An 18,911-nucleotide genomic window follows, 5' to 3' on the forward strand; every position below is an offset into this window, starting at 1 on the left:
AACCGCTGAGAGCATTCTTCATATTCTTTGTCTGCAGCGTTGTTTGACTTCTTTGACTTGCTCTAAAAGGCATCGTTGACCTGTTTTTTTCCTCTTTTTTTCCACTACTAATAGCGTTGCTTTGCTAAAGCAAAGTTCGGATGACACATTCTGGTCGTGGCCATTTTCTTTTCCTGTTCAGGAGGAAATTTTTAAGTGGAGGAAGTTCAAATTCGGGTGAACCACCCGAGCTGGCTCCCCAGCGTACACACCAGTCTGTTGGGGAGAAAATGGCCGTAGGGCTCCAGGAATCCAAATTTCTCCTGCACAAAGAACGTACGTGGTCGTGTACGGCTCAGGTGAAGGAATGGCCTGTCCTACACGTTTTAGCAACTAAGAGGAACTGTCCAGCTTTTGAGAAACATGTAGTTGACTCAATTCAGACTGCGCTGCCTCCTGCCCAGATGCTCGACTTGACTATTGTCAGACGTATTTTACATTTTTATACAGATAAGATTTCTCTGGACTGGTCCGTCCGCAACCTTCAGCCCCGAAATGGGCACGTATCTGAGCGCCCTGTCCTTTCTGCCCCGCTTGTTAGAATTCAGGTGTCTGTGGTCCCACCCAAGCAGACCCCTCTGCTGTGTCTTTCACCTTCCTGTTTTCGTTGTTTAAAGGGAACGTGTGGAGCGTGGTAATAGTAAGTGTCGGGTGCCATCGTAGCTGCTTGGGAAATAGTTGAGAGAGATGTGTTTCAGCGCCTCTTTTACAGGGTGGGAAGGTACCGGCCTGTCTGTAGCCTGCCGAAAGCAGCCGTTCCCGCAAGCAGCAGGAGTTTGATCGGTGCGAAATGTCTCCTCTGTGAAGGCAGAGACCAACGTTGCAGCGGAGTCTGAATCCATGAGATCAATAGTTCAGGGCTGTGACAGCACTTGTCAGGAGAAAGCATGATCATCTGCTTTTTAATTGTCAAGATGTAGTCGCTTCAGTCTGAGCAGATGCCTCATCGGCCCTTATGTCTCTTGAGTTGTTGCTTTCACAGTCATTCGCTTCCGAAGCACACGGAACTTCTCATTATTGCTTTCATACTTAATGAGCAAGCAATGAACAGTGACTGACTGGCATGTGCCCTCAGCGAGGGGGTTGATGTACAGTTTCCCAGCGTTCTTCACGTTACAGTATAGAAAATGAGAGAGAAAGCAGAGGAACCTCATTTTGTGACTGTCAGCTCTGTGCCAGAGAGGTACCTGCGTAACGTCCCTCAGCTTCAGAGCAGGGAAAACTGCTCCTCAGCAGAATTACCGTCATCAGAGCACCGCCTTCACCATTCCCTGGAGGTTGCAGAGTCAGAGGACGCTTTATGGTGTGGCTGAGCCAATCTAATTGCAAGCTGTTGCCCCAAATCTTCCTTTCCTGGGCAGTCCTGAACCTTACCTCCGCTGACCCCAGAGTGAGCCGGTTTAGGCACCGCAGCCAGCAGAAAAGCAACTCTCCAAATTAAAAAGGAGAAAGAGTTTTCTGCTGTTTTGTCTGCCTTAACTAGCTTACGCTTGGGTCATTTAACAACCGGTGTCAGTGGTAGGGACGGGAGGCACACCACCACCTTGCTTGGTTGCATCCCACATTTACAGCACTTGCGGTGGGTGAAATTTAGGGTTATTTTTGCTGCTGTTTTTCTTTGAGGATGTCCATCAGGGCTGTGGTTCCTCGCAGACCGGAGCGCAGAAGTACCTCGTGTACTAATGTGGACAGTTGGCATTCAGCAGGGGCCCTGCGAAACCTTCTCACCTGGAGACGTAGCCGTGATTAGCTCTCGCCTCCTTCCGATGGATATTCGCACCAGAGCAGCCTCGCCGGCTGGAGATCCCCCTGCTGTGTCTTCGACTGATAGCAGCTGCTGGATTTTTGTTTGTGACGCCTCTCTTTCCACGAGAGTTGTCTTAAGCATGCCTGACATGTTCAGGGAGGAGAGGGAAGTCCTTCTGCACTGTTATTACTGGAACATCCCCCTGATTCAGTCTGTTCGTCCTCTCCTGCTGCTTTTTTCACATTCTGGGCTTTGTCCACGTTGGTGGCACTGAATTTATTTGCTTTTTAGTAAATTGAGGTTGGCTATACTTACAATATTTTAAAATATTTATTAAATGGCTTGGAGCTCAAGATACTTACGCCCAATAATTGCACAACGTGGAGTGAATATCAGTTCCATTTATAATCTGCAGTGCAGTTGTAGGACACGTAGGTCCCAAGAGAGCCTGGCAGCTTATGTGGTAAGTGCTGTAAAGACGTACTAAGAAACCATATCCACTCAGGAGGATTTATATTCTAAATAGACAAGTCAGAGAAAAATGGAAGATTTTGCACTGCAAAGATGAGAATAACTTCCCAGTTCAGGGCTGTGCTGCCTAATTTAAGAGGTTTAGAGAAATTAGTAGTGGTCAGGGCCATAATGATATGTTTTTCCACGGAGATTTGTCAGTGCCTGCTGACCTATCCCAGTTTTATTTTTATTTTTGTGCCGGGTTTTTTGACTTGCAGTCCTGAAGAGATCATGCGTAAATTTTTTTTGTATTATTAAAGTTTAAAGGTTACTTTTATCCGCTAACCCTCCCAATCTTAATATTTTGTTTGTGACAGATATGCCAAGAATTCAACAGCACTTGGGCTTGGGAGATGGAAAAAAAAGGATACATAGAAATGAGTGTGGAGTGCAAGCTGGGGATTCTGAAGGTACGCGTTCAACTAAGTTTCTAAATGTCTTTTTCCTCACTTGCTTGAATATCCTGGAGATTTGGCTTTCTCAACTCACTGAAGCACCTTGCAAATTTAGCTTGATGGAACCTTAACTGGATATATTGAATGTGGAGCTGATCTTGTGCCAGGCGAGCTGTTCGTTGTAGTGGGACAGGCCCAAACAGAAATGCTTTGATTGCATACCTCTCGTACTCAGACTTTCATACATTATTTCTCTTCATTTTTTGATGTTTTAACAGTCTTTCTACTTTCTCATGTTTCCAGTATCTCTGTGAATGTCAGTTTGATGACAATCTAAAGTTTAAAAATATAATTAACGAGGAGGATGCTGATGCCATGCGTCTTCAGCCCATTGGTCGAGACAAGGATGGACTGATGTATTGGTATCAGCTAGATCAAGAGCATAATGTCAGGATGTACATAGAAGAACAGGATGACCAGGATGGATCCACATGGAAGTGCATTGTTAGGTATTCCTTTTTTTCTCCCCCTTTTTTTTCCCCCATATTTTGTCGTTGTTGACTGGGTTCGGAAATTTATTTCAATAACTCTCCATTTCTCACGGAGTAGACTCATAACAGCCAGATTTTCTGCCTTCATGTACTAAATCATGTATGATTGAGTACAAAAATCTGTACAGAAATGGCTCACTGATCTGTGGGTAATAGCTTATGAGTTTTATGCTCAATCAAGCTATAGAGGATGTATGGAAGAGGAACCAAGAGAAGGCTGCCTTGAGGACAGTAGCTCCATATTGCTTCCTGGCATGCTGAGTGCCTTAGGAGATGGAGGGGGCACTGTTGCTTCTTTAACTTCTGCCCTATTAAGTCAATTACAGGTGGACAGTTTTGTTCTAATGAGAATTACGCTGCAATTTTAACTTCATGAAGCTAAAAGCATTGTTGGCAATCCGGATAGGTACTAAACCCTTCCTGGAGTAGAATTCAGCTCATAGATCACTGAAGATGAGGTATGTGATGAAGATGCAGGCTGACATGTAAATGACTCGGTGCCCCTGGGTCTCAGCTGCTGCAAATTGATCTGATAACATTTTAGTCATCTTCCTTTGTGATTCGTGTTACATACTTTTTTCTTTCACTTTCCTACTCGATGCAAAGTATATAGGGGGTCTTTCTTAATGAAAAAATAATTAATTTTATTTGCGTGTGTTTTTTCATATCTACCAGTTAGCCATTTTTAATTTATCTCCGTGCAAACTTACCTTTTTTTCAGCTGATTAGTTCCAAGTGGATTTAAAACTGGGCTCAGCAGAATCAGCTCTGACTAAAAAGTGCATAGAGATGCAGAAATAGATCTTAAAAATAATATACGTTATTTAACTTTTTATTTTTCTGTTTGTAAATTTTAACTTCTATATCCATAGCTTGTTCACATATCCATAACCTTAGTAACCTTTGTAACCAGGGCAGTCACACAGAATGGTTTAAATCACTGTCAGTGGGCCATAAAGTGATAAGCCTCACCACCAATGAAATTTAGACAGCTGTTGTGGGTGCACACAGTGAAGTATCTAAACAAGCCAGCCAAGAGCTGAGCAGAGTTTATCTTCTTCCCACATTAAGGACTCCAGAGGTCAATGCCAAAAGCAGAGGAAATCAGGCTTCTGCTGGGAAAATTCTGACACACTTAGAGCAGAAAAACACAGAAATGCATTATGAAACCTGAAATGCTTCTAAACCTGTGAGATTCTACGTGTCAGGATTGTTGCACTTCCAGTCTTCCTTTTATTAGTGTAATTAACTCGTTGAATGTTGATTTTGAAAAAGAAAATGAGTCTTATTATTCTAGTCTGTTATGAAAACAATGAGGGTGTTTAATGATCGCTCAAATTCATTATCTATTAAGGCTTTGTTTTTTCTAGTTAGATGGTCAGTTTAAATAAGGAGTTAAAGTTCACTGAGATTCACACACACACAGATACACAAGTATTTTCTCACTGTCATAGTAGCTGGAGTTTTGTAGACATCTTCGCATTGTTTCCTGAGTGTATTTAGGATGGGCTGTTTTAAAAAGTATCTAAATTATTTAATGGCTTTGAAAATTTCACTAGAATGATGTGGTTGCCCTTCTGCTGCACAGGCAGAAAGCTTACAGCTTCCTCTCTGCTGAGTTAAAGAAGAAATGGCAAAGAAAAACCAGTGAGGATCGTAAGAGGAGGATGAATGAAAGAATAACAAATAGTAGCGGCTTGGATCCGGGCCAAAAGGACTTGAGTTGGGACAGATAAAGTCCTTCCAAAAAAAAACAAAGTAGTTTTATTTTGGTATGGATAAATTGGAAAGTTTCCGAATGCAAAATTGCAGTCGCTGGTAGGACAGGCATTTCGCTGTGCTTGTGTGGAAGGTTTTCAGGGCAGCGTTCATTTAAGCAGATGGTGTTTGTTTATTTTTAATGAATCCCTTTGGGGTGAGTGAGTAAGTGGCTTATCAGACAATATGTTTTTTTCTTCCGTCATCTAGAAACCGAAATGAGCTTGCAGAGACCCTTGAGCTCTTGAAAGCACAAATTGATCCTGCCCTCTTGAAAAACAACAATTCTCAGCAGGAGAATTCATCACGTGAAAGCCCAAGCATAGAAGATGAAGACACCAAAAAGGGTGAAGAAGCAGCTACACAAGGTTTTCTGCCTTTTCTCAAATTTTAAATGCTGTGCTGTGGCAGTGTCAGAATTTTCAACTTGCTGAAAAGTTACTGTTTTAGATTAGGACCTTTTTTAAAAAAATGTTTCTGTTCATAGTATATCAAGTAAATATTGAACACTGATAAATATTACTGAACTTTTTTAGTGCGTATTTAGGCTCAAGAGTTATTTATAAAGCGAGAGATGTGTATAAATTGTTTTCCAAGTAATTTTATTTATGCTGTACATTTTGTATAGTGTTGTAAATACTTGTCATTGTATGCTTTTGTGGAGCATCAAACTGTTGCCCAGCTTTTCCTGTTCTAATTACATTAAAATTTCAAAAAGAAAAAAAATCTGTTTGTGCAATGCCATGATTGAAGTCAATACAGTATTGTGTATGTTGTTTATTTTTACTTTTAAGTTTGAATCAAAAAAAAAGGCTTTTTCCTCAATTATTTCACAATCTACATGATTTTTCAAGAAGACATGAGCTTAAGTTGAATCAATTTGAAATACTAAAATATTTCTACATGAAGTGGTCTTTAGCTGCCTCCACCACATCGTTTTTACCAGCAAATAACCTTTTTTCCTTCCTTATTATCATGTCATTGCACATATTTAATATCTTGCTTGACTTGGTGGTTTGTGCATTGGTTTTACTAACGATCGGTTAGCCTGAAATATTTTGTTACAAAAATCTGATCTTTTAAAGGTTATGAAAAACTAAAAGCTTGTTATCCCAAGTAATTTTACACCAGTTACTACTTGGTGTTAACGTTTTGTTAAACTACAGGAAAAGATTTGCTCAATCAGAAACAAGATTTAAGGATTCCAGCGTGTTAGTATGTTTCTTCACATCTGTTTAATTAGATATACAGAATTGGCACAGACCTGTCTTTGTTCTGAGTACCAAAGATGAACACTTGCTATCTCATTCCCATTCTTTGCAAACGCTGTAGAACAGAAGAAATAAATGCAACATTTAGATAAATATTTGGTTTTGTTTTGAAAATATTTAAAGGATAGGGTAGAAATTGCAGTAAACTGGGACAAACTCCAGAATTGTGTCTCTAAAACGTTTCCAGTATCTACCTTTGCATATAAGTGACAGCACAATCTGTATAGTTACTGTTACTGCAGAATTAATTCTGCAAAGTACTGAGCTTGTCTTTGTCTCACTAAAAACCAGTCAAGCCAACTTAAATCGTTTAATTGAGATCTCTACTTCAAATATGATTTTACTTTAAATTGAATTCCAGAGAAGCCATTTGAAAACATTTTAATAAATGACCCCACTTTGGGATAAGTCCCAAAGTCCTACTGCACACTCAGCCATCCAGCGTCACCTGGGTCACTACTTACACTAATTAGCCTGCAAAATCACTCCTAGGCACTAGACCCATATATGTAATCAATAATGAAATTATTTACATGTGCTGCGATGTAAGTGCAGTGTGTATTCACAGAGCTTTGATCATTTCAGTTGAGAAGCTTTAGTAATTTTTCCTATTAGTCTGTACTCAAATTCTAGGAAAATATTAAAGCCCTTCACAGGTACTATGAAAATTTATCCAAAGGACTCATACCCATTTTGCTTTGGCAGCTTTCCAAATAGCATTAAATTAGATTATTCCAAAATAAAGTGAACTGAACCAGTGCTTAACTTCATTTATTTTTTTTTTACTAGCTTGTTTGACTTCAATATTTTTAAGAAAACTTGTGCATCTACTGAGTCATTTTGTGCATACAAAATGCCTTACAAGCAGTCTGGGGAGTTAAAAAAAAAACAAAAAAAAAAAAACAAAAAAAAACCAACAAGATCTTAAAACAACCATTGCTTTTCAGTATAGAGAGGTTTGGGGGTTCTGGAGATTCTTGATGTTAGGAGTTTGGGAGAAAGTAGTAGGTGACGGGAAGAAATGGTTGAACAAAGTTTATCCAAAGAGAAGTGAAGAGAGGACAGAAGAATACAGACAGAAAACATGCTGCTCACACCGTTGCAGACAAACGTCTTCAGAGAGGCAGCTTTTATTTTTATGTTACAAGAGCTCAGAGTGGTGATCACCTCTAGGAGGGGGGAAAAAACAGTCTTGAGCCTTCAGACTATTTCTGTTTCTGGTGTGCTGAGATGCATCTCTCACTCCTTTGCTAACTGCTGAGACTTATTTGGATACAATGCTTTGCATTTGAAAACACGATAAAATGTACAAATTCCTCCTCACCACTCTTTTCTTTTGTAAAATGCTTGTTTTCTTTAAATGTAATTAATTCGACTGTCACATACTTCGCGTACTTCTAACCGCTTTGGGAAGCTCTCATCTTGGAGAAGAATTACACTAGCGCGGAGGGAGAGGGGTGAGGTAGAAGAAAGGAAAAACATCCTTTTGTTTGGAGTTACGACATGTTTGCAATAACATCTTCCAGGTGGTAGAAGATAATGTTACAGTGTATGCAGTGCTATCATGTTTGCTTTTTCTAATTAGTTCTATCCCTAGCTGACTCAAAAAGCATGGCAAAATAAAAACCCCAAGATATTAAGTGGCTTTAGTGGTGATAAGTAATAGGCTGAAATACAGAGCAACACAATAAACGTATGCTCAAAAAGCATGGCAAAATAAAAACCCCAAGATATTAAGTGGCTTTAGTAGTGATAGGTAATAGGCTGAAATACAGAGCAACACAATAAATGTATGGTTTCTTCTGGATGCTGGAAGTGTACTTTAAGCCCTAATGATCCAAAATTGCCTAAGCAAAGCAGGCATGTTCTAATTCTTTAAGCTCTGCAGGATTTTCTGGTATATGCTGCTACTTGCTGTGCACGTCTGAGAAATGGCAAATGAAGTGAATGCAGAATATTACCTGGCACGTGCATTTTGACAGTACGTAGGAGATGTATTTATTGCCTAGGAATGGAGAATCCAGGTGGATTTTGCCATCAGCCCCAGTGTTCAATGTTTTCCGTTTTCTTTGAAATGTTAAAAACAGTTGTTTCTTGTTAAAAATAGTTAGATGTTTCTTGAAATAAAAATCTGTACAGACAGGGAACTGAATCGAACATGGAATTTCACGTGAAGAACATGGAAGCTCACACCATGTTCTGGTTTGTGAAAAAAATCAAACTCAAACGAGACTTCTCTAAGTTGATGCTTCACATGCTCTCTGCTGAGGATTCATGTGTCTGTTCTCTAAAGGTCTTGTGATACTACTGAAGGAGTTGAGAGGTTCGTATAAATGAGGATAAGAGTAGAATTCTGCTGATAGCTTCTGAAATTTAGGTTTGTCTTTGTGTATAATTAAACTGAACTGAGATTCTGTAGCTAAAATTTGGCATCCTCCTTGTTTAATGACAACATTAGACAAGCCAGCCTCCTAATCATTCCAGGAGAGAAGATTCGTTTGTGGGGCACTTGGATTGTTGTTTTTTTAGATACACCTTCATTTTGATGGATGCTATTTGTAATCCTGTAGGTCCCCTGGTTTTGTTTCATAGTTGTTTTTCTCTGTCAACAGAAAATCAATTAAAAATCAAAGAAGAAAAGGAGGAAATGGAGGAACAGCCCAAGGAACTGGAAAGTCTTCCTCTTCCTGTGGTCAAAGAAGATGAAAACACAATGAAAAATGAGAAGGTGGAAGAAAAAGAAATTATAAAATTGCCAGTAATAGTAAAATTAGAGAAACCTACAGAATACAATGAAGAAAAGCAAACTGTCAAAGAAGAAAGCGATTCCTTTAAAGAAAATGTCAAGCCTGTTAAAGTAGAAGTGAAGGAAAACAAAATAGAACCAAAAGACTTAAAAGACGTAAAAAGTTGTACTGACAAAATAGCTGTTCACGAGCCGGAGAGGTTAGAATTTTGTGTTAATGTCAAAACTCCCCAAGAAATTGTGGAGAAGTCTGTGGAAGAAAGCGAGAAACTTAAAAACGACCAGCAGGCAAAAATACCCCTTAAAAAGCGAGAGATCAAGCTGACGGATGACTATGACAGTCCGATAAAGGGTGCCCTATGTAAATGCGTTACTCCAACGAAGGACGTCTTGAAGGAAGAAGGGAAACCAGAAGAAGAAACTTTTAAGAGAGTCCCTACAATTACTGCTTTGTGTCCTGATGGGAAAATACTGGTAAACGGAGAGGTTAGCAGTGAAAAAATAACCCCAAGTGTCATACAAAACAATAAGTCAGAGCACTCGGTTATTACAAAGGAAGACAGCAACTCGTTAAAAGAGAAAAATGGTAATAAGAGTGGTGAAAAGATCTCGGACTCCCTAAATTCTGTTAGCAGAATTATAAAAGCATGTGAAGTTGAGAAAAACGCAGTAACTGTGGTGAAGGAGGTAGGGGCTGTGGTCTCTGAGCTTTCTAATCAGAAAGTGCCTTTCAAGGAGGAATCTAGTCCTGTGGAAAAAGAGTCCCTCGACAGTGCAGCTGCTGAAACGGTAGTGGAAGAATCTTCAAACTCTGAAGACTGTGCCAAAAATACTGAAGAGAAGCTAGCCGTGATAATCAAAAAGGACAGACTGCCGCCGCCCAAAGAGTGTTTAGAGAAGCTAGAAAGGGCCACAAACGCATCTGCTCCTGCAGAACTGCCCAAGCCTGCGCTGCCTGATGAGGAGGCTTTGAAAAGCAGAAGCGAGCCTGAGGAGAAGCCTGATTCTCTGAAAGCTGCTGAGACGCCTCCTGCATCTACTTCGCCTGTTACTTTAGAGAAGTCTGGTTTAGAAACAGAGGGCTCCGATACTAAACCTGCTCCCCCTGAGGAGAGCAAGGGAGAAGAAAAAGCCAGCCCTGAAAAGCAAGAGGGAGAGCCTGAAGCTGCCAAGGCAGACCCAGATGGATTAGATGATGCCCACGCTTCTAATCTGGAGGACTCCTCGGAGAGTAAAAAGGAATCTCCTGTACCTAAAAGCAAATTTAAATATAAACTAGTTTCTGAAGAGGAAAGCTGTGCAACAGATAATAAGGAAATAACTTCTGAAAGACAGAAAGAAGGAATTAAATTAACAATTAGGATCTCAAGTAGGAAGAGAAAGGCAGAAACGCCACCAGAAGAGGTCAGCATTGGCCGCACGTTACGGCGATCTCCGAGAATATCCAAGCCTACCCCAAAAGTTGTGGAGACTCGGGATCAGAAATCTGAGAAGAAACGGCCTGAAGAGGATGAGGAGAAACCTGCGGCAGCACAAAAGCAAGAACGAAAAGAAGATGCAAAAAAACAGGAGAAGGAGTCAAATTCTAAAGTTAACAAGGTAATACAGTTTTACTTCTTGGGAATAGAGATTATCATGGCCTTATCTGTAAGGAGAATATGAGTTTACATAAAATATGAAGGATTACATTCCTTTGGTCAACTTCTGTGAGGAAATAGCTTTGCAATCCAGTTAGTGGACTCAACCAATCTGAAAACATCCCCTAAGAGAGCACTAATAAAATCTGTTGACTTAGCAGCTTATAAAATCTTTCATTTAAGCTAAGCAAAGTAGACCAAGCCAGTGGAAGTGAATTCTCCTAACAAACAACACGATCAGACCCAAGTCAGTCTGACTGAGTGGCTGCATGGGGACTTGTAGCTCCCGTGGATTTTCTAGATGGATACTTGGTCAGGATGAGGATGATCATAAGCAAAAAATAAAGCAAAAATGGTGAAGAATAACGTGTTAGGACTTATGTTTCTAGGTGAAGCTAAAGCTATTGTTGTGGTGGCTTCATGATATAACTAGCTCTTCTTATACATGGGATAAACAATTTATACTATGGATGGAGGTGTCTTTTTTCATTATAAACTTGTTATTGTGGGGCATAGATCTTAAAAGTATGTCAGGTAAATATAAGGAGTTAAATGTATGTATGTATAGTACTTCTAAATCTATGTAATTATGATCAACTTTTATTCATTTATTTTCCTTATGTTTCTGGCTATGGAGTGCAAAAGAGTAAAAGGGAATAAAGAGGCTGTAATTTTAAGTACACTCTTTCGTATCAACTTGAAATCCTATTAATTTTTCAGTACTACACATTTCCTTACTGATTTTGTAGTTCTACCAACACATTCAGATATTTAGAAAATTCTTTTACATACTGCAGTGCTGAATAACCTTCCTAAAAAGAACAGCTCATTTTACTGTGAATAATAACATTTATACTGGAAAATTCTGTCATATATCCAAAATAATTAAATGAAATAATGGAAGTAAAATAAAATGATAGTAGTGATTCTAAGTTTTACAAGTAGTGTAAATTTTGAAATACTGTTGCTATAATTTGATCTTTTTTTTTCCAAGATACAGAGATCTAAACATGCTTAATTTTCTAGACAGTTTTAAAAAATTATGACAGAGGAAGAAGTTTGATAATATTACGCCTCTGTCATTTTATCAAAATACCCTAATCTTTAATTGGATATTTTGTGTTCCTTTTCTTTCTAAAAAGGATCTTTAAAAAGAGATTTGAAATGATGGTGACATATGAGGAAGCCTAATATTAAATTAATACTCTCATGGATTGAGAGCAAAATTTGCCACTAAGCTTTAATGAACAGTAAAATAGCTTAAGAGCAGGAAATTAATGTTAAGAACCCAAAATGAAACTTTACCAATGTGACAAGTACTGCTGTGTAATGAGTGCATCCTGCAGGAGAATTAGAATATTTTGTACGTTTCAGTTTAGCTGGTTCAGATCAATGAGTAGTTTAGTCAAAGTTGAAACATGGTTTGAGCTGAAAAACTTAGAAAAGTTATTTTCCTTTTTCAGTGTCCTTTTCAATGTCAGGTAAAATGTATTTGTGAGAGCACGACGTTTATGAGAAGCAAGACAGTTAATTGCAGGAAAAGTTTCTTTTTTTTCTTACGTTGTTTTAAAGTTAAAATATCCAGGTTGTAGAATGTAGTTTTAACTAATACGAAATATGTACTTGTATGGTGCGCTGATTTTATTTCAGAAAATTGTGCTTTTCTTAGAAAAATGCATGAAAAGCAGTTAAATTGATATACTTTTTAGAGTGCAAACATGTTTCCTAAAGCAAAATGAAAGATATAAACTGTACATCAAGAAAAAATAAATGACCAAGTGTTCTGTTTGGGTTGAGGAAAACTAAGAAACTTTAAATGTGGAATTTACCTCGTGCACAAACAAGGTTGCTTTTTCAAAGTGGGAGAAAAGAGGCCGAGTCACCAGTCTGTCTTCCTATTTTTAAACCTCATTTGCAAATTTCTTTCTGCAGGTAGATAGTGTTTTTCTCCCTTTGCTATCCTGTTGAACTTTAAGGCTCTTTGAATGGTGATCTGTTCGTTGAAATGCTCTGTTGTGAATTTAAAACTCTTGTGATTGAGATGAATCACTTCACTATTGAGCCTAATATTTTTTTAGGATCTGGGAAGAAAACTGTAAGTTTCCTTTGTGTTTTCTCTTTGAAATGGTGTCGCTCCTAGAGAAGCAAAGTTCGGTGGACGGGTACACGGACACGTGGCAGGTGGAAATACTCAAGTAATGAGGAAAGTGAGGGCTCAGAGAGTGAAAAAAACTCTGATGAGGAGGAGGAAGAGGAAGAAGAGGAGGAAGAAGAAGCCGCACCTGCTGATGACGATGAGCCGTGCAAGAAGTGTGGCCTTCCCAACCACCCGGAGCTGGTAGGCTTTGGGGGAAAGCTTCTCTTGAGTGTTTTTGGTAGATTAGAAGAGTATCTGAAGGCACATCGTTCCTTGGGGTGGCTGTATGTGGAGTACCCTCTAGGTTTTAGGTAAAGAAGCCACGATGAAAGATGAGTTAACCTTTAACAAGGAGAGGACATTACTTCTTTTATTTACCTCCTTTGAAATGTCTTTTACGAGGTATAACGCAACTTAAGACACTGAGAATTAAGGTGGGTGAGGCTTCGAGGTTGCTCCTGCAACTTCAGTGAATACAGAAGAGACAATATAAAAAAAAAGCTGTGCGATGTGTGCACTCCAGTGTCTTGTGACAGGGTTGGAGCTACGTAGTTGCTCCAGCTGGATAAAGCTGCGCATCGTCCTGAGAACTGAATCCAGCAAAATCACATGAAGAAAGAGCACAACCAGCTTTCAGTGTTTCTAATGTTTGTGGTTCTGGTTCATTGGTAGTAGATACCATCATGAATTCCTCTGTTCATCTGGGAAATCATAATGTGCGGTTTTGCTATGACTCCACAAAATAAGCATATTCTCAGGTGTGTGACAGATTCCTCGTATAGCTGAGACAAAGTTAGAATATTAGGATGTTAGAGGTAAATATTGCAATAGATACTCACATAGTTTATGTCAGTTTTAATGGAATGGGATCTCCAGAGATTTTTTTACCCAGCTAAACAGCAATCCTAATAGCTGCCTAGTTCTGTATATCCCTGCGAGCCTGCGAGGCCTTATCTCTAGCTTTATCTCTACCATCCCTGGACATAAAATCATCCTGTCTGAGGAAACTGCCTCAAATTGCTCAGGCTCCCTCCACATGGCCAGGTTTCCCTCGTGGAGACGTGAGCGCACAGGGAAAGCAGCTCACACCACATCTTGTCCAGATGTAGTTTTCCACTTAGGCCGGGGTCTGGAAAGCATTACCAGATTCCACAGCACGGGCACACGCTCTGCGTAGCCCAGTAGTGCTAAGAGCCTGAGAACACAACACGAGACAAAATCTGGTGTTAAAGTGGAAAACTGTGATACATAAACTTACCCATAAAAACCACCCCTGGCCCTGGAAACGGCTAGTAATAAGCGATACAGGATTTTTGGGGGTTTTGGCACAGCCCAAAGCATTTATGAAGCGCTTCTGTGTTGGCAGGGAAAACAGTTCTGGAGCTCGTTACATGTTGTGAATGCCAAAAGATACTCACGATTTGTTTTGTTTCAACAGATCTTGTTATGTGACTCCTGTGACAGCGGATACCACACAGCCTGCCTTCGCCCTCCTTTGATGATAATTCCTGACGGAGAATGGTTCTGCCCACCTTGCCAGCACGTATGGACCCTCTTCGACTTCCCTTTCAGCTTTGCACTTGTGGAGGGTTGTTGGGAGTTTAACAAGTTCTTCCCTTCTTTCATCTTCTTTCTGTTTTAAAGTAGACCAGGATGGAGTGATGATCTTCCCCCTCAGCCATTAGTAAAACTGAGTTTTGTGGGGTCTTTTCCCTTTCCCTTTCTTCTTTTAGTGATGAATGACTACATGTTGCTGCTGTGTAGATGCTGGTGTGTACTCCAGCCACACTTTTTTCCTATATTTTGTTAAATAACAAAAATAATATTAAAAATATAATATCTTTTTTTTTTTCCCAAATGAAACATGATGTTGGCATCTGCGAGGGGGAGCAACAAGCAGCAGGGAATATCTATATAAAATACAGTGACCAAAGCAAGCAGCTGTTTTTGGTGTGCTGTTCCTTTTCCAGAGACGTTTGCTCAAAAGCTGGTAGAGAAAGCTGCTTTTTCTGATGGGTTTCACAATCTAGTTAGCTTCTGCTGAGAAAGGCCGGGTTGTCCCTGTCAAGTAATGGCCACTTTTTTGAAGGTTAGAAGCTGCTTCTGAAAAAAAAAAAAAAAAGAAAAAAAAGAAAAGGTAGTGCACATGCCCAGTTTCTAAAATAAAAGGGCATCTGAAATAAAAGCAAGATTTGCAGTGATGATGCTTGGAAGGATAAGCCAAAGAATGTATGATGCTGTTCTTGTTAAATCAATGGGAACCATCCTGTGTGCATTTTCAGCATAATCTGCCCATCTGCAGAGGAAAAATCCTTTGCCAGACGTGCTGTTGCTCTGCAAAAAGCTAGCCACACCAACCATGGCATGTTACGGCCGTATCACGCATCGATTTTTCAGTTCTCTTCTGAGAAGTGTTTTTGTTTGAGTAGTCATGATCTTGAATAGTAAGAAAGTTTTCCTTACACAATTTCATATTGCAGCTTGCACTTAAAACATCTCCTTGCTTTGTTGCTGTTTGGTATTTTTTAATATGAAAAATAACAAATTTGTGAAAGAGTAAAGATCCTTGGACATAGCGCAGTAAGGCCATGATCATGAAACAAGGCACAATTTGTCCATAAAAAGTCATTTTTACATACGGCTCCTTGCACATTAAATGGCAATATGGAATATTTGGTGAGAAAGTGATGCTGAAATGTGCCCCTACTTTTTTTTTCCTGTAGACTTTTTTTTCCTGTAGCCCCTACTTTTTTTTTTTCCATAGACTTGTGTGCTGTCCAGAGATTAAGTGGCAAACAGAATCACTGTTTGCACACTCAGCTTCACGTGTGTATATTATGTATGTCTGTGAAATCTGTAGGTTTCTCTGAGGCTAAGTTATAAATACCAAAAAAATGTGATACTAATATGGAAGTATGTTTATGATAAACATCTTTAGTACTTGCTTCAGGTGCATTGCTTCCTGCAGTAAATTCCAGTTACTGGAAGGATGCTTCTCTAAAAACGTTCATGCCCAAGCACACACATGCTTTACGAAGACAGTCTTTGCTTTAAGCCTTGTTCATCAAAGAGCCTCCAGTGTAGAAGCATTCACCCTTCCTCCAGATATCAGTTTGACAAATACAGAAATAGTGAATGAAGTGTCCGAACAGTAGACCAAAATGGTTTAGGAAAGAAACTAACGCTGTGTTTCATTCCCTTAGAAACTACTCTGTGAGAAATTAGAAGAACAATTGCAAGATCTGGATGTCGTCTTAAAAAAGAAGGAGCGTGCAGAACGCAGGTACTACTCTTTGAACGTGCGTTAATGAACCTGGGACTGGGGAGGACAGGATAAAAGAAACTGGAAACTGGTGAGACCAGTTTTGTCTTCCCACTGGTTACAGAGGTTTTGGTGGTGCAGTGCTGGGAGAGCTTGCAAGAAGGGAGAAGTCCGGTAATTAGCCAAGGTGTCTGAGGACAATTATGGCTTGCCATAGCTGTAGTTAAATGGTTTTCAGCACGGGTTCAGCTGCGTGCGTTAGTAATGCTGTCAGCCCCGTGTAAATTTCCTGTTGTAAACAAGGTGAAGCCCTGATTTTGTTACAAAGGTAATCCAGATGAATGTGGTTTTTGAGTCTTGTAACTTTAGATTCTGTTGGACTTCGCTTGTTCTACAGGGTTATGCAGTTACCGTAGCGCAGCTGAATCACAATTTGGAGTGAAATTTTGGGTTCACCTCAGCTGTTACCAAAGGCTAAATGCAAACCAGTTTGCTGTGCTTAGGGACAACATCCTTACTCTTTGGAACATCCAGTCTGCAGTTCTCAGACCCAAAAATGAGGGACATGGAATACAATCTGCATAACAGACTGCTTTGGGGCATACACTGAGTGCTCTGCAACGTTTAATACCATCTGCATGCATTATTAAACACAACTTCGCATGAACTGTACATTGAAAGGCAAAATTCATCTGAAAGTGAGACCCCTGTAAAGGCAGTAGTGGAGCAGGCTCGTATTTCTAGCACGCGCAGTAACACCACCCGGGGTGTAGTGATTTGGTGCTCAGGAGTGGAGCACAATCCCTGTCTGCCTTCAGCTTCCTTCAGATCCGTTTGTTAGTGCTGCTGCGGCAACAACGAGAATGACAGATCAGGTACCGACTGTTCCTCGCTTCTGCTCAGAGTGGATTTAGATCCCACTGTGGTAAAATTCCCCTCGGCTTGCCAATTCTAGTGAATTTGTAGCTTTGGGAATGAAGCAATTAGCTATTTTTACGAGTGAGCTCAGCTTACTCCATCTGTGCAGGAGTATGGGACACAGGAGCTGTGTCTGCTGCTCTGGTTTGTGGTGGGAAGCCTCGTTGCTGGTGAACAGTATTTTTGGACCTACTTTGGTAAATATTCTGCTGGCAACCATTACGTGGAATGCCAGGTTTTTTTCCAGTCTGTCTTGCTTCCTTGTAACCACTGGTGTTGCATGAGAGTACGGCCTTCTAACTGTTACAGGAGAGCGTACAATCGATATCGTAGCAAGTTTTCAGGGGCTGAAACAGATGTTTAACAGCCCTTTTGCAATCTGATCCTCATACCTCATCAAATTAACCTAATGTTTTCTGTTGTACACCGTAAGAGGCTTTTTTTTTTTTCTTAAGTCTCTTAAAGAGAGAAATGAATTTGGGCTATAAAGGATTTCATGATACAGTAGTTGAATATTGAAGTCCTTCAACTTAGTGGTGGTATATTTTAGGAAATTCTAAGATAAAAAGGCCGAAAAGAACGAGAATTATAATGCTAGAAGAAATGCTGGCCTTTTTTATTACAGCTTGTTATATAAATTGAACTGGGTTGTTTTGGGCACAGAAATATTTTAACATAATATTTCTGTAAAATCACAGTATTTCTTCTGCCTTTTTGGGAAAGAGAAGACAATTATCTCATCATGGGCACACACACTTCAAAGACTCTGTGAACCAGTGTTGCTACCGTGCTGTTTGAACAAGTGACACCCGTTGTGCTTCGGTTATTCTCTGCTTCTCAAGAACCTGCTTGGAACAGATTCAGCTGTTCAGCTGTATCCTCACACATCCCCCAAGTGCCACATCATGGATTTTTTATGAAAACTTTCAGTCTCACGATGACTCTGACAAATGTGTAGATCAAAGTCATACCTTTGTTTTCCTTCTGTTCATGAATTCAAGATGTTACCACAACAGCCTGGCTGAATTTCAGGTGTCTCATGCACGCTTTGATAATCGTGTCCTATCACGAGCTGGAAGGAGCGGATGTTCAAGCTGTTATGGATGCCCCTTTTAGTTCATGTTAGAGACTCCCAGACTTGATAGAAAATCCCTCTGGGGACTACTTCTCTGCTTTTTCCACTCAAGTCAGGTGGAGCACTTCCTTTCCTGCCCTTTTTTTTTACATCCCTTTAGCAACTTTTGCCGCTGTTTACATGAGAGAAGATGTTTTCTGGGTTCTTCTGGGAAGTGTTTGTAACCAGTCAGTGCTTACCTGCACCCACAGCGCCAAACCCGTTGGTTAAAATGTTTAAGCCACTGGTTAAAATGTTGAGCTTCTGGGTGCTGCATCCTAATAACGAAAGCTTTGATACTTCATGGTGCGATTTGTTTTAAGACCTTTCCCTTGGCAGGACTGGCTGGTTTTATTTGCTGATTTCTTAAACAGCGGGTACCTAAGCCAGGGGGAGGTAAAGCAGATCCCCAAAACATTTAAAACCAGTTGAATTTTTCTCATCTCTCCCATCTCTTGATGTTTTGCACTGCAGAAAATGAGAAACGGAGACTGTAAAAGACATTTTCTGATTTTAGGAGTTGCATTCCTTGCCTTAAGATGCTATTTAAACTCATTTGCAAGAGCACCGTGACTTTGCACAGTGTATGAGAAAATTCCTCTCGTCCAACCGATCTCATGGTGCTTGGGTGGACGAAGACAATTTCTTTTGAGCTCTCACTTTGGGAACCTGATAGTAGGAGACGCAAACAATTACTTTAATACAAAGCCAGACTTTTCAATGTAGGTCTAATGATACAGAGTTGTCAAAGCTCATGGTTTTTTTGCCTGTAAAACATTCTAAAATCCATTTCTACGTTCTGTCAGTATTACTTTAGGAACTA

General features: G+C 39.9%; 1 protein-coding gene across 2 annotated transcripts in view; it reads left to right on the forward strand.

Moving 5' to 3' along the window:
- The window catches only part of RSF1 (remodeling and spacing factor 1), a 61,439-nt gene that overhangs the window by 21,874 nt on the left and 20,654 nt on the right, over nucleotides 1-18,911 (forward strand). For both annotated transcript variants that reach the window (XM_066989974.1, XM_066989975.1), the window contains exons 3-9: nucleotides 2,617-2,709; nucleotides 2,998-3,203; nucleotides 5,214-5,371; nucleotides 8,887-10,619; nucleotides 12,798-12,995; nucleotides 14,233-14,337; nucleotides 15,998-16,077. In XM_066989974.1, coding sequence (XP_066846075.1) covers nucleotides 2,617-2,709; nucleotides 2,998-3,203; nucleotides 5,214-5,371; nucleotides 8,887-10,619; nucleotides 12,798-12,995; nucleotides 14,233-14,337; nucleotides 15,998-16,077 — 2,573 coding nt within the window. The remainder of the gene's footprint in view (nucleotides 1-2,616; nucleotides 2,710-2,997; nucleotides 3,204-5,213; nucleotides 5,372-8,886; nucleotides 10,620-12,797; nucleotides 12,996-14,232; nucleotides 14,338-15,997; nucleotides 16,078-18,911) is intronic.

Source organism: Anser cygnoides, chromosome 1 (assembly GCF_040182565.1).
Source record: "Anser cygnoides isolate HZ-2024a breed goose chromosome 1, Taihu_goose_T2T_genome, whole genome shotgun sequence".
Taxonomy (NCBI): Eukaryota; Metazoa; Chordata; class Aves; order Anseriformes; family Anatidae; genus Anser; species Anser cygnoides.